Source organism: Heloderma suspectum, chromosome 6 (genome assembly GCF_057233095.1).
Source record: "Heloderma suspectum isolate Gila_16-S chromosome 6, 16-S_ref, whole genome shotgun sequence".
Lineage (NCBI taxonomy): Eukaryota > Metazoa > Chordata > Lepidosauria > Squamata > Helodermatidae > Heloderma > Heloderma suspectum.
This window is the reverse complement of record NC_139463.1, coordinates 83,284,449-83,298,880: the sequence shown is the minus strand read 5'-3', so window position 1 is coordinate 83,298,880 and position 14,432 is coordinate 83,284,449. Positions and strand designations below refer to the sequence as shown.

The 14,432-nt window shown below is 45.4% G+C and overlaps 1 protein-coding gene across 1 annotated transcript; it reads right to left on the bottom strand.

The window, feature by feature from the left end:
- Positions 1–2,862: 2,862 nt before the first annotated feature.
- LOC146341554 (olfactory receptor 14C36-like) lies at positions 2,863–8,808 on the bottom strand. The gene is made up of 2 exons (XM_084807534.1): positions 8,794–8,808; positions 2,863–3,822 (listed from the first exon to the last, which is right to left on the bottom strand). The coding sequence occupies exons 1-2, from the start codon at positions 8,806–8,808 to the stop codon at positions 2,863–2,865; spliced, it is 975 nt and encodes a 324-aa protein (XP_084663660.1).
- Between the last annotated feature and the right edge of the window lie 5,624 nt (positions 8,809–14,432).

The following is a 14,432-nucleotide window of genomic DNA, read 5'->3' as shown; positions in this document are numbered from 1 at the left end:
GTGTTATTTTCTCCCCCCTCCCCCCGGTCAGGCACAATGTCAACACTTGATATATGCTACTGCTCTAGCTATGTAAGCTTCTTCTCATCTGTCTGACAAAATACAGTTCTTTTAATTAAAACACTGTAGTAGCACCCTTATTGCCATTGGAGAACAGGAACAATAACTCCGCATGCTTGCAGACACTGGGGGACAACAGAGAAAGTCCTGTGGCTTGATCAGTTATTTTCCCCTGCTCCCTTCCCTTCCTCTTCCTTCCTCCTCCTCCTCTTGCCTCTGCAACAAGCAACCTGCAGCCTCTCTCAGAAAGCAAACAAGCAACCATATCTGATGCTGTCACTTACTTACACTCACACACCAAGTTTTAGGAGGTGCTTGTAGTTAAACAGTGTTAGATGGCCTTCTTTGATGATGTGTATAAAATAACTAATAAAGTAAGTTAATTTGAACTTCTTTTAAACTGGCACTAGCCTGCATTTATTGCCTCTAATACTGAATGCTATGTTGCCAAACTGTCTTTATAAAAGGCAACACTATTGCAAGTCACACCAGACTTTCCAACAGTTGCATGAAGTGGTGTGGCATGTACTGGTGCATATAACCAGGAAAAACCTCAGCAGGAACAATTTCACCTCTCCCATCCCTTCCATGAGAAGCATACAGTATATGAGGTAGAATGGGACCCGGGCTTAAAAAATATCAAGTTGCCCCCAGTATTTTACAAATCTCTTATGCAACTACTTGGTGCTCAGGATCCTGTTGTAATAAAGATCCATTATTCTTCTCTACCTTCCATTCAAAATAGACACAGTGTCAAAGGAATTCACTTAACATATTAATTTGTGTGTAAAACACAGTGAAGACCTATAGCCTCTTAAATGCAATCATGTACAGCAAACAGCAATGGGGTTCTTCTTACTACACTCTCTCCAGGAAGCAAACGGTCCTTCATATGAATATGACCTCTCACCAGAGTTTTAACACTTTTTACCAGTGACTCTTTCAAATAGGGCACTGTACTAATACAATTGCCCTGCAGTATTTATAGCTTAAAAATCTGAAATGCACACACACACACACATTATTGGCTGGGTAGATGTATGTAAGTGAATAGATATGTCTTTATTTGTTCAGAAAGGCTTACTTGTGAGTAAGCTACAAAGGATTCTAGCAACATTTTTTCTCCTCCTCCTCCTCCTCCCCCCCCTTAATCAATGACATCCTTTCAGGCATGACACCCTCAACCTCATAATGTTGATGAGCAATTTTCAAAAAAAGTTGAAAGACATATACAGTTGCAATCAAAATTATTCACCCCCCATTGCAAATCAGGTTTATTGTCGAAATTTACAAACTTTCAGCTTTTTGGAATGAACAAATCAAACAAAAGCAATTGATATAGCTAGGGATGGCAGAGAATTTCGCCACAGATCTCAGTGAGGCTGAATGCCAGTGCATTCAGCCCCCTGAAATCCATGGCAGAACGAAGCCCCCACACCCCACCACCCCGCGAAAGGTGCACAAAACAGATCACCTACCTGGTGCCATTCGTTTCCTTATTTTTGCCATGATAGGCTACATAAATTCTTATGTAGCCTATCACGGCTAACACAGGGATGCCATTTGCGTCCCTGCAGAGGCCGTGATAGGCTACGCAAATATTTATGTAGCCTATCATGGGGGAAAAAAGGGAATGCAAATGGCGGTGGCTATGGTGGCTGCCATTTGCATCCCTGCGCAGCCCAGCAGTGGCTGGAGGTCGCTGCGGGCGGCCCCGGCCAGCAGCTCTGTGGAGTCGCCACAGAGCAGAGGCAGCCAGCGAGGATTTCGGGGGGAGGGACGGAGTGCCTCCTCCCCACCGCGGATGTCACAAAACGAAACAGGTAAGTCGTTTCGTACATCGCTATAAATAGTTCAACACAATGAATACTTCAAGTGGTTTCCCGAAATTCAACTGAAAATGCAACTTATAATAACTTCTCCAGTCTCAAAATTATTCAACCCCCTGAATAGAATCCCTCACAACAGCACAAATATGCAGAACAGGTGTTGTCTCAAGCACACCTGATGCAACTAATCAAGGGCTTCATTAGTTGCACCAAGTGTGCTTGAGACAACACCTGTTTTGCATATTTGTGCTGTTGTGAGGGATTCTATTCATGGAGTTGAATAATTTTGAGACTGGAGAAGTCATTATAAGTTGCATTTTCAGTTGAATTTGGGGAAACCACTTGAAGCATTCATTGTGTTGAGCTATTTCAATTGCTTTTGTTTGATTTGTTCATTGCAAACAGCTGAAAGTCTGTAAATTTTTGACAATAAACCTGATTTGCAAGGGGGCTGAATAATTTTCATTACAACTGTATATGACCAGTGTGTTATAGTGCCTAGAGTGCTGGACTGGGAGCCAGGAGATCCGGGTTCTAGTCCCAATTGGCCATGGAAGCTCACTGGGTGACTTCGGGCCAGTCACAGGCTCTCAGCCCAACCTACCTCACAGGGTTGTTGTTGTGAGGATAAAATTGAAAGGTGGAGGATAATGTAAGCCACCTTGGGTTCCTTGCAAGAGTAATAAAGGCGGGATATAAATGTAATAAATGAATAAATATGACACAATGTAAACTAGAATAAAAATGGAAACATTCACCACATTTAACTTGCTGTACTTCTGCAATTTTTTATTGGATCAGTTGGAAATTTTGCAGAATTGTAGACCTCATCAGGTAGGCCAGGGATAACAGGATTCAGATTATTAGCTAAACAGGTGTCATTTTCATAAGCAATAGTGTTTTGAGGCTTATAATGGTGGAATGTTTTGTTTGTCAAGGGGAGAGGGGACTCTCACACAGAGAGAATTTACTTTCACAAAACAAGATTGGAGAAGGTATTCATTAAAATCTGTCTCAAAGCTAAGAGTTTTGAAAGAGCACTTTTCATCTCTTTGTTTCTCATGCTGTAGATTACTGGGTTTATTAAGGGTGGAACAATGGAATATATCATGGTCAATGCTAAATCCAGATATGAGGATCTCTGAGAGGTTGGCCTGAGATTAGCAAAAGATGCAGTAAATAAAAATACAGAGAAGACAATAAGGTGGGGTAGGCAGGTTGAGAAGGCCTTTTTCCTTCCCTGAACAGAAGGGATTTTCAGAACAGCACTGAAGATATGTACATAAGTTGAAATGATGAAGATAAAGCACCCAAACGTAATGATAAGACTAAACAAAAGAACTCCAATTTCAATTTGATAGGCATCAGAGCAGGAGAGCTTAAGTAACTGTGGGATTTCACAGAAGAACTGATCAAGAACATTGGAGCAGAATGGAGTTGCAAAAGTTCCACCAGTGTGTAACATTGCATAGAGAAGACTGCTGATCCATCCACTGGCAATCATTTGGATGCAGGCTGTCCTATTCATTACCATTTCATACCGTAATGGATTGCAAATGGCAACATACCGATCATAGGCCATGATTGTTAGGAAGGAAACATCAGATCCTAAAAAGAAGACAAACAAGAGGACCTGAGCAACACATCCAGAATAAGAAATGTGTCTGGTATTCCTGAGGGAATTGATCATGGCTTTGGGCATAATGACTGAAACTGAACCGATGTCCTGCATGGCCAAGTTCATCAGGAAGAAGTACATGGGGGTGTGAAGATGGTGGTCATAAACTATAGTTGTGATGATCAGAAGATTCCCTGATATAGTTACCAGGTACAATGCCAGGAATAAAACAAAGTATAGAATCTGCAGTTCCTGGGATGCTGAGAATTCAAGGAGTAGAAATTCAGAGACAGAGGATTTGTTTTCCATTTTTCTCTTTAATTAAAAAGATGCATGATGGGTCTGGAAGGCAACAGAAAAAATGTTAAAATTATATCCTGATCTAGCAACAAATATTTATTTCATTTTGGTGGAAAGGAAAGCAAAGCAAAGGAAGTGTATAAAATATTATAAAGAAGGATTGCCTTTTAATTTTATTTAAAGTATATCATTCTCTGTAGTACAGATTCAAATCTGGAGCATCCTGCTGCTAATTAACTATTGGAAGTGAACCCTCTGATGACTAGTGGATAAACCATAGGAGATTCCCCCTGCCCCCCCCCCCCCACACACATAGAGATAGGAGACTTGGGATCTGGGAAAGATAGGGCTGAAATATGCAGAGGGCCATTGGCTACATATTTACAATACTACAGTATCAAGATTGAAATAACTAGCTGTTAAGTATAGGAATGACTCCAAGGGGTAGTGAGGGGTAATAGACACAGCAACCAAATATTCCTGCCATACCATTTGCTCTCCCAAAATTTCATTTACATTATATCTGCATTTAATGGCTTCGGTTCCTGCTTAATCATACTTTACTGCAATTGAAAGCAATGAGGCATAACTCAGGACATTTCTACACCAACCTAAAATCCTGCATTTAAAACGGAGCTTTCTGCATCCATCTTAAATTCAGGATGACCACTGACTATCTTTACATGCGCTTCCTCCCCCCGCTCCTTCTCCCCATATCTGAGTCTTGCATGATCTTTAATTGATCTCGCTCCTCTTCTTGCCACTTTAAGTCTTTTCATGGAGGAAACTGAAATGGAACACAATGTGGTAATTTGATAGCTCATTATCTGCGATCTATTTAAAAACAGAACAAGGGGCATTTAGTGCAGGAGGGTCACGGCATCATGTAAAGAGCCCGCAAACTTCCGTGAAGGAGCAATCTCATTCACAAGATAAAAGCTCCATGTGATGAAGCCCTCATTGTCTTAACTAACTTAAATTAGTCTTGACTGAATTCAATGGGAATAAAGTTTGACTACTTCAGTCTGGATTCAACCCAAGTTAGTAGTAACATCCTTGCTTCCCTAATAATGTTTTTTTACAATGAAATTCTGGTTTAAAAAAATCTGATTCCTTTAATGGCCAGAGACCTGACAATCCAAGAAATAGAGGCAGAACCGATTTAACAAAATCCATACAACCCTAGTAGTATCTGCATTCAGCACACAGAAATTCCCCTGGTGATCACTGAAGTGATAAAAACACAAATAACTTACTATTTCCAGATTCAATTTCTTTTCCAGACACATAGAGCACTATGTATCCTCCACGCCAGCTCTACCTTTCTTTTCCTTTCTTTTGGAAACAAAGATCATCCTCTCTCTTTGTTTTGGAGGCTATCAAAAGATTTAACCACCCCTGCAGTACAAAGCTGTTACCATGGGACAGACTATTACTAATATAAGATTAGTATTCCTGGAAGCTTGGTCTCAAGAGTCCAACATAAATCAGCAACTGTGTTCCTGGTGGCTTGGTCTCAGGAGTGCAACACCAAACAGCAAACAAGGCAAATTGGGAAAAGTTAACTTTTTGGTCTGTATGTCTGTTGATAGTAGCAGAGAGATACTGGCTGTGTTTGGGTAAATGAGAATGAAAATGCAAAGACCAGAGTTAATTTCTTCTCAAATACAATTTCATAGGTATTTCAGGTACATCTTAGCATATCTCTATTTTGCAATTATTATATAAATTGTCTTACATATACAGTTTAAGAGGAGAAGGAAGTCTCAGTGTAAAGTATGACATCATTTAATGTTCAAGTCAGTACATGGTATATTATCCACGCTAATAGCCTATTACCAGCTACCAACCTTCCAGCCTCCAAAGCTTCCATTTCACTCAAAATGTTTGTGAGCAAAAATTAAGCAACCTAGTTTTCACCAGCACAATATGTGGCATAAACCTGAATCACAAGGGAAGGTGGGAATAGTGAGGTTTCAGTGCTAAATCTAATCTCACATGCCAACATAGCCACAGGCCACAAAAGGATCAACAAAGCAGATGGGTGACTTTTGGTGTTGTCCCTCATTGGCCTGATCTACTTGGAAACAGAATGAGAAGTGCTTTCTGGATATATCTGGCCTTTCATGAAACAGCTTTGGTCCATCAGAGGCACACAAAGTAAGAAAGGTGTAGTATATACTACCTAAAACCCACTTTCATAGGTCACACAGCCCTTGAAACCCCCATACTTTGGGGTTGGGTGGGCGGAGTAGAACTGAACAGCATCAACCCTGTAGGTGCTGCTCAGAGAATGAGAGAGGCTTGTTCCCCACCTCTTGTCCACACTCCCCTGCTCAGGGGAAATTTACTGGAAGTACTGAAATAAGTCCCCATACTGTACCCCACACCTCTCCCCTCTCATCCACCATTGGGATATTGTGAAATATTAAAGATTAAAACTGGACTTATATGAACAGGAAAACAGTCTGCACTCTGTGTTTCAGAAAAGCCACTGCTGCAGTATTCTTATTGATAGGAACAGTGAAACTGAGCTTTTATGAATGAGGAAAATAGGCTGCTTTCTCTGAATGAGTAAAGCTGCTACTGTGATATTCTGATCTATTGGAACAGGGAAACTAGTTTTTGCTATGTGATCTCAATGGGTAAAGCAATTTGTGAATGCTTGTGAATGGGAAGTAGTGCTATGTGGGATGAAGCCTGTGCCCACAAGCGCTACCTTGAATGTAAATTAGGGTTGGCGGAGAATTTCTCCCCGAAACTTCGGGGGGGTGAGTGCCAACGTGTTCGGCCCCCCGAACAAGTTTCGGGGAGAAATCCTCCAAAACCCCCCGCACCCCCCCGGGACGGGACTTACCTTCGCCGAATGTCCCTCCCAGCGGCGGGTCTGGCCGGTGGTTCGGCGGGTGTTCGAGCGGGGCGGAAGCGGCAGCCGGTCTTTCGACCGGCTGCCGCCACCACCATTGCAATAAAAGAAAAAAAAAACGCCCCCTGATAGGCTACGTGACGATTAACGTAGCCTATCATGGCTAGATTTGCAAAGTCAGCTGTGATAGGCTACGTCAATCGTCACGTAGCCTATCACGGGTGACTTTAAAAAAAAAAAAAAGTGTGTATGGATAATGGCGGCCCCCATAGGGAGCCGCCATTCCCGTTCCTTATTTGGTCGCTGTAGTCTACGTAAAGATTTACCTAGACTATGGCGAAAATAAGGGCAACGCTATTTGCGTTGCCCTTATTTTCGCCGTAGTCTACGTAAACATTTACGTAGACTACAGTGACTAAATAAGGAAAGTGAAAGGCAGCTCCCTATGGGGGCCGCCATTAGCGTACGCGCTTTTTTTTTTTTTTTAAAGTCACCTGTGATAGGCTACGTGACGATTGACGTAGCCTATCACAGCTGACTTTGCAGATCTAGCCATGATAGGCTACATGAATCGTCACGTAGCCTATCAGGGGGCGTTTTTTTTTTTTTAAAAAAAAAAAACTTTCGCGTTCGCGGCCAGGCGAGGCGGGAAGCCTCCTCCCCGGCCTGAATTTCGGCCGGGGCGAGGTGGGAAGCCTCCCCCCCGGCCGGAACTTCGTGGGGGGAGCAGCGAAGCGCCTCCCCCCCACCGCGAACGTCCTTCGAGAACAGGTAAGGGACTTTCGTCCACCCCTAATGTAAATAAGCTACTTTGCTGTTCTGAATGATGTAAACCATGTTACCACACTTTTATGAATGGGAAAGCCAGGCTGCTTACTGTGAATGTAAAGAATAGGGATGTACGACAGTCACTTACCTTTTTGGAGAATTGATTCACGGTGGGGGGGGAGGTGCGCCGTCCCTCCCCCCGGAATCCTTGACGGGGGGGAGGCGATCTGGTCCTCCCCCCCAGAATCCTGCACCGCTGGCTGCGCTCTGTGGCAGCTCCGCAGAGCAGCCGGCCAGGGCCGTCTGCAGCTGGACTTCCGGCCATGGATAGGCTGCTGCAGACGCAAATGGTGGGCAAAATATTTGCGTAGCTTATCATGTAAAAGCAGGGACATCCCTTACCGCCATTACAGCCATTTGTGTCCACAGTCAGTAGTCCCCTTCAGCCAGCGATATGGCATGGTGGCCATATCGCCGGCACTTCAGAGCTGGCCAGCAGCTCAGAGGAATCACCGCGGAATGGAGCCGGCCAAAGAGGATTCTGGGGGGAGGAATGGATCGCCTCCCCCCCTGCAGACACCCCCCCAGACTGGCAGGTAGGGGATTTGTACACCCCTACTTATCACAGGGGAAATCAGTTAAGGCATGTGCCTTAGAGCATTTCTACACCAGGCTAAAATCCTGCAACTTTAATGGAGCGTCTCCTCCAGAATCCTGGTGGGATTACAATTGGCTCCATTCCATGTGGGTTCTTTCCCCCTCCCCTCCCCTTTCTTTGCAAGTTCTATATGTTCCATTATAAATACACTTGATGATTGTTGTTGTTCAGTCGTTCAGTCGTGTCCGACTCTTCGTGACCCCATGGACCATAGCACGCCAGGCCTTCCTGTCCTGCGCTCTCTCCCGGAGCGTGCTCAAGTTCATATTCATTGCATCCGTGATGCTATCTAGCCATCTCATCCTCTGCCATCCCCTTCTCCTTTTGCCTTCAGTCTTTCCCAGCATCAGGGTCTTTTCCAGAGAGTTTTCTCTTCACATTAGGTGGCCAAAATATTTCAGCTTCAGCTTCAGGATCTGTCCTTCCAATGAGCACTCAGGGTTGATTTCCTTTAGGATGGACTAATTGGACCTCCTTGCAGTCCAGGGGACTCGTAAGAGTCTTCTCCAGCACCACAGTTCAAAAGCATCAATTCTTCAGCGCTCAGCCTTCCTTATAGTCCAGCTCTCACAGCCATACATTACTACTGGGAAAACCATAGCTTTGATTAGACGGACCTTTGTCGGCAAGGTGATGTCTCTGCTTCTTACTATGCCGTCTAGGTTGGCCATAGCTTTCCTCCCAAGGAGCAAGCGTCTTTTAATTTCATGGTTACAGTCACTGTCTGCGGTGATCTTGGAGCCCAAGAAAGTAAAATCTGTCACTGCTTCCATTTCTTCCCCTTCTATATGCCAGGAAGTGATGGGGCCAGATGCCATGATCTTCGTTTTTTTAATGTTGAGTTTCAAACCAGCTTTTGCACTCTCCCCTTTCACCCTCAACAAGAGGCTCTTGAGATCCTCTTCGCTTTCTACCATTAGGGTGGTATTATCTGCATATCGGAGGTTGTTGATAATTCTCCCAGCAATCTTAATTCCGACCTCTGATTCATCCAACCCGGCATTTCTCATGATGTACTCTGCATATCAGTTAAATAAGCAGGGTGACAATATGCAGCCTTGTCATACTCCTTTCCCAATTTTGAACCACTCAGTTGTTCCATGTCTGGTTCTTACTGTTGCTTCTTGACCCTCGTACAGGTTTCTCAGGAGACAGGTAAGGTGGTCTGGTACTCCCATCACTTTCAGAATTTGCCACAGTTTGTTGTGATCCACACATTCAAAGGCTTTAGCATAGTCAATGAAGCAGAAACAGATGTTTTTCTGGAATTCTCTTGCTTTCTCCATGATGCAGCAAATGTTGGCAATTTGATCTCTAGTTCCTCTGCCTCTTCGAAACCCAGCTTGTACTTCCGGTAGTTCTCGGTTCGCATACTGCTGAAGCCTAGCTTGTAGGATTTTGAGCATCACCTTGCTGGCATGTGAAATGAGCGCAATTGTGCGGTAGTTTGAACACTCTTTGACATTGCCCTTCTTTGGAATTGGAATGTAAACTGACCTTTTCCAGTCTTGCGGCCATTGTTGAGTGTTCCAAATTTGTTGGCATATTGAATGCAGCACTTTAACAGCATCATCTTTTAGGCTTTTAAATAGCTCAGCTGGAATACTGTCATCTCCGCTAGCTTTGTTGTTACTAATGCTTCCTAAGGCCCACTTGACTTCACTCTCGAGGATGTCCGGCTCAAGTTCAGTGACCGCACTATCATGGCTATCAGGGACATTCAGATCTTTCCTGTATAGTTCTTCTGTGTATTCTTGCCACCTCTTCTTAATCTCATCTGCTTCTGTTAGGTCCCTGCCTTCTTTGTCCTTTATCATGCCCGTCTTTGCACAAAACGTTCCCTTGAGATCTCCGATTTTCTTGAAGAGATCTCTAGTCTTTCCCATTCTGTTGTTTTCCTCGATTTCTTTGCATTGTTCATTTAAGAAGGCCTTCTTGTCTCTCCTTGCTATTCTCTGTATTGTTATTTGCGATAAAGCACCATTTCATGAATACACCATAGATTTCTAGAGCTCATATGGGGAGGAGGGAAAATGCCAGACTTTCATTGTCATGAACAACAGTGCAATAAAGGTTGTAAAGACTAGGAGGTACACTGGAGGATGAAAACATCATGTGTAGGACCCACAAACATCTGTGAATGACCAATCACAAGCATACGACATATGACTCATGCAGAAATGTCCTTCATTGCCCATTTCCTGGCTTTGGGGAGTTTGAGGCAACATGAGATAGCCTCAAACATGTTGCCTTTCACTTTGCTCTTAAATTGGAAGAGTGTTGTTGTTTTCATATATATATATATATCGAAAAGAATTTTATCATTACATTTTTGGCAATCTTACCCTCTCCCCATTGTATTTCAAACTGTTTTCTTGCAATTTAACCTATATTATCATGATTTCATTTGAAGGTGCAAACATTTTTAAGGTATACATTTCAAACAAACAATAAATGCAGGTAACCATATTCGCTTATTAGAAAATAAATAAATAAAGTAATAGTAGGATACTATTTTGTTAGGAATTTAAAAGGTCACAATCCAAGGAGCCATCTTTTGAGATATCCAAAGTCTTCTTTGTCCTGTAGTATAGTCAAAAGGGAGGGTATAGAACTGTTTATGGGAACTCAACTCTTATCGTTCATGATGAAGGCGGGGGATTTCAAATGGAGCCTGCATTTTTGTTCAAACTTACTAGATAGTAATCCCTATTAAACACAACCCAATTTATGTGGGGGGAGGGGTCAGAGATGGGTCTAAGAACTTGTCCAGCCTTGTCACTAGGGCCACTTCTGATAAACCTGCATAGGATTATATTTTCAGGCAGCTACAGTTCCAGGTTCCCACCCCTTTCCTCCAGAAGTGGAGGGATTACCTCTGAGTAAGTTTTACATCAAGACTTTCCTTTACTTTCCACATTCCTCCCTCAAGTGTTCTTTCTGTCAGGTACGATGTCGACACTTTCTATATGCTACTGCTCTTGCTATGTAAGCTTCTTTTGATCTGTCACACAAAGGTACAGTTCTTTTAATTAAAACACTGTAATATCAACCTTGTTGCTGTTGGATAACAGGAATAAAAACTCTGCATGCTTGCAGACACTGGGGGATGACAGAGAAACTCCTGTAGCTTAATCAGTTCTTTTCTCCTGCTCCCTCCCCTTCCTCTTCCTCCTTCCTTCTTCCTTCTCTTGCTTCATCAACCAGTGACCTGCAGCCTCTCCCAAAAAGAAAACAAGTAACCATATCTCATGCCTTCACTCAATCCATTCAGTCTTCTCTAGCTTTCATTCAGGATAGACACAGTGGCTGTGTTTCCACCAGCGATTTACTCCAACCTGTCTGTGGGGTGAGGTGTTTCCATGAGATCATGGCCATTCAGCACCAGCCCCACATTTTAATGGATAAAAACTGCTTCTTCTGAGACTGGTTATAGTCAAACTTTTCCAGCTTACTTCAGCCATGCTACTGACCTGTTTCCACAACCGAACTGGGTTTGGTATCATAGTCCTGCCCATGGGGCATGTAGCCCAGCCTTTGTGTGTGTATCGCTCTGACCTCAGTAACCCAACCCTTCCCCTCCCTGTTTGCTGGAAGGTTCCTCACCATTTTGGACCAGGATGCCAAGGGACTAGCTTTTAAAGCGTCACTGAAAATAAGCACTACAACACAGCCCATGATCCCAGTCAAGGGGTGTTTTTTCCCATTTTGCTGAATGTGGTTTGCCCTCTCAGTGACCACAGAAATAACAGAGAAGCAACTCAATTGACAAGGCACATATCAAGACCCAATTCCTTAAATGTGATTAAGCGTGACCTTGATGCTTCGGTCCATTGCCTTAGGACGTAATTCCTTCAGAGCTTCCTTATAGAGATCCTGTGCATTGAAATGGGGTTGGTTTCAGTTTCTTTCCCACAACAAACCCATTAGTTCTCCTCAGAAGCAACTCCCTTTGTGGACAATGAGGTCGTCTGGGTTAAGATGGGTGCTGGTTTCCCTCTTTGTGTTCCCCCTCTTTCCCAGCACAAGCATATGTATGTCTACTTGGAAGTAACTCCAATTGTGCTCAATGAGGCTTGCTCCTGAAATAAAGGTGCATCTAGGGATGTCAGAGAATTCCACCACAGACTCCAGTGAGGCCAGATTCTTTAGAATCCAGCCCCTTGGAGTCCATGGTGGAATGGCCTCCCCCCCACCTGCCACCCCACGGAATCCCCCTGGGATGGACCTACCTGGTGGCGGATGTGGCGGCAGTGGCTATGCTGGTGGCAGCAGATGAAGAGGTGGCGGCTCTGGCCGCTGCCAGGCTGCAGCAGCCGCAAATGGCGGCCATCATAGCGGCCGCCATTTGTGTCCATATGCTTGCCTGTGATAGGCTATGTAAATATTTACGTAGCCTATCACGGCTAAAGCAGGGACGCAAATGGTGTCCTGCATAGGGGACACCATTTGCGTCCCTGCTTTAGCCAGGATATCATGGGCTAACGTAGGGACACAAATGTAGGGGTGTACGAAACCCTGGTTACCTGGCTCCGCTGGGTTCCGCTGGGCGGGGAGGTGCTCCGTCCCTCCCCCCGGAATCCCTCAACATCCAGCCACTGGCTAGCAGGGACGCAAATTGCAGCGGCTGTAGCCGCCGCCGTTTGCATCCCTGTATTCAGCCGTGATAGGCTACATAAAGACTTATGTAGCCTATCATGTCTGGGTTAAAAAAAAAACACATGCATACGCAAATGGTGGTGGCTACGGCCGCCGCCATTTGCGTTCCTTATTTTTGGCCATCTTAGACTACGTAAATATTTACATAGACTAAGACGGCAAAAATAAGGCGGAACACAAATAGCGTAGCGGACGCTATTTGCATTCCCCTTTATTTTCACTGTCTTAGACTACATAAATATTTATGTAGACTAAGATGGCCAAAAATAAGGAATGCAAATGGCGACGGCCATAACCGCCGCCATTTGTGTGCGCGTTTTTTTTTATTTTTAACTCAGACGTGATAGGCTACATAAGTCTTTATGTAGCCTATCATGAATGGGGCGGGAAACAGACTGCAAATGGCGGTGGCAGCCGTTCAGAAGACCAGCTGCCACCGCCAAAGCCGCTGCTAGAGCCGCCGCCATCCGGAACATCCGCCCCAGTTAAGTCTCGTCCCGGGGGGGATCCGTGGAGGGTGGGGGGGTGGCAGGCTGTTCTGCCACGGAGTTCGGGGGGCCGAATGCACTGGCATTCAGCATCACGAGATCCGTGGCAGAATTCTCTGACATCCCTACGCAAATGGCGTCCCCTACGCAGGATGCCATTTGCGTCCGCAGCAGCCCAGCAGCGGGTGGAGGCCCTGCTGAAGATCAGCCCGGCCAGTAGGGATGTCAGAGAATTTTGCCACGAATCTTGGGGAGGCCGAATTCCAGGACATTCGCCCCCCCGAAATCGGTGGCAAAATGGTCTGCCACCCCCCCGCCCCCACCCCCGGGACGGGACTTACCTTGGGAGATTCTTCCTGGCAGCGGCGGCTCCGGTGGTGGTTTGGCGGCGGTTCGGTGTAGGGGTGGACGAAAGTCACTTACCTTTTCTCGCAGCTTGTTCGCGGTGGGATGGAGCGCTTCGCTGCTCCCCCCGCGAAGTTCAGGCTGGGGGGGAGGCTTCCTGCCTCGCCCGGCCGAAATTCAGGCCGGGGGGGAGGCTTCCCGCCTCGCCCGGCTGAAATTCAGGCCGGGGAGGAGGCTTGCTGCCTTGCCCGGCCGCGAATGCGAAAGTAAAAAAACAAAAACAGAACGCCCCCTGATAGCAGGGATGGCGGAGAATTTCTACCCGAAACTTCGGGGGGCCGAGCGCCAACGTGTTCGGCCCCCCGAACAAGTTTCGGGGAGAAATCCTCTGCCCCCCCGCCCCCTGCCCCCCCCCGGGACGGGACTTACCTTCCCTGAATGTCCCTCCCGGCGGCGGGTCCGGCTGGCGGTTCGTCCGGTGTTCGAGCGGGGCGGGAGCGGCAGCCGGTCTTTCGACCGGCTGCCGCCCCCGCTATTGCAATGAAAGAAAAAAAAAAAAAGTCCCCTGATAGGCTACGTGACGATTAACATAGCCTATTACGGCAAGATTTGCAAAGTCAGCCGTGATAGGCTACGTGAATCGTCACGTAGCCTATCACGGGTGACTTTAAAAAAAAAAGAAAAAGTGTGTACGGATAATGGCGGCCCCCACAGGGAGCCACCATTCCCCTTCCTTATTTGGTCGCTGTAGTCTACGTCAATGTTTACATAGACTACAGCGAAAATAAGGGCAACGCTATTTGCGTTGCCCTTATTTTCGCCGTAGTCTACGTAAACATTG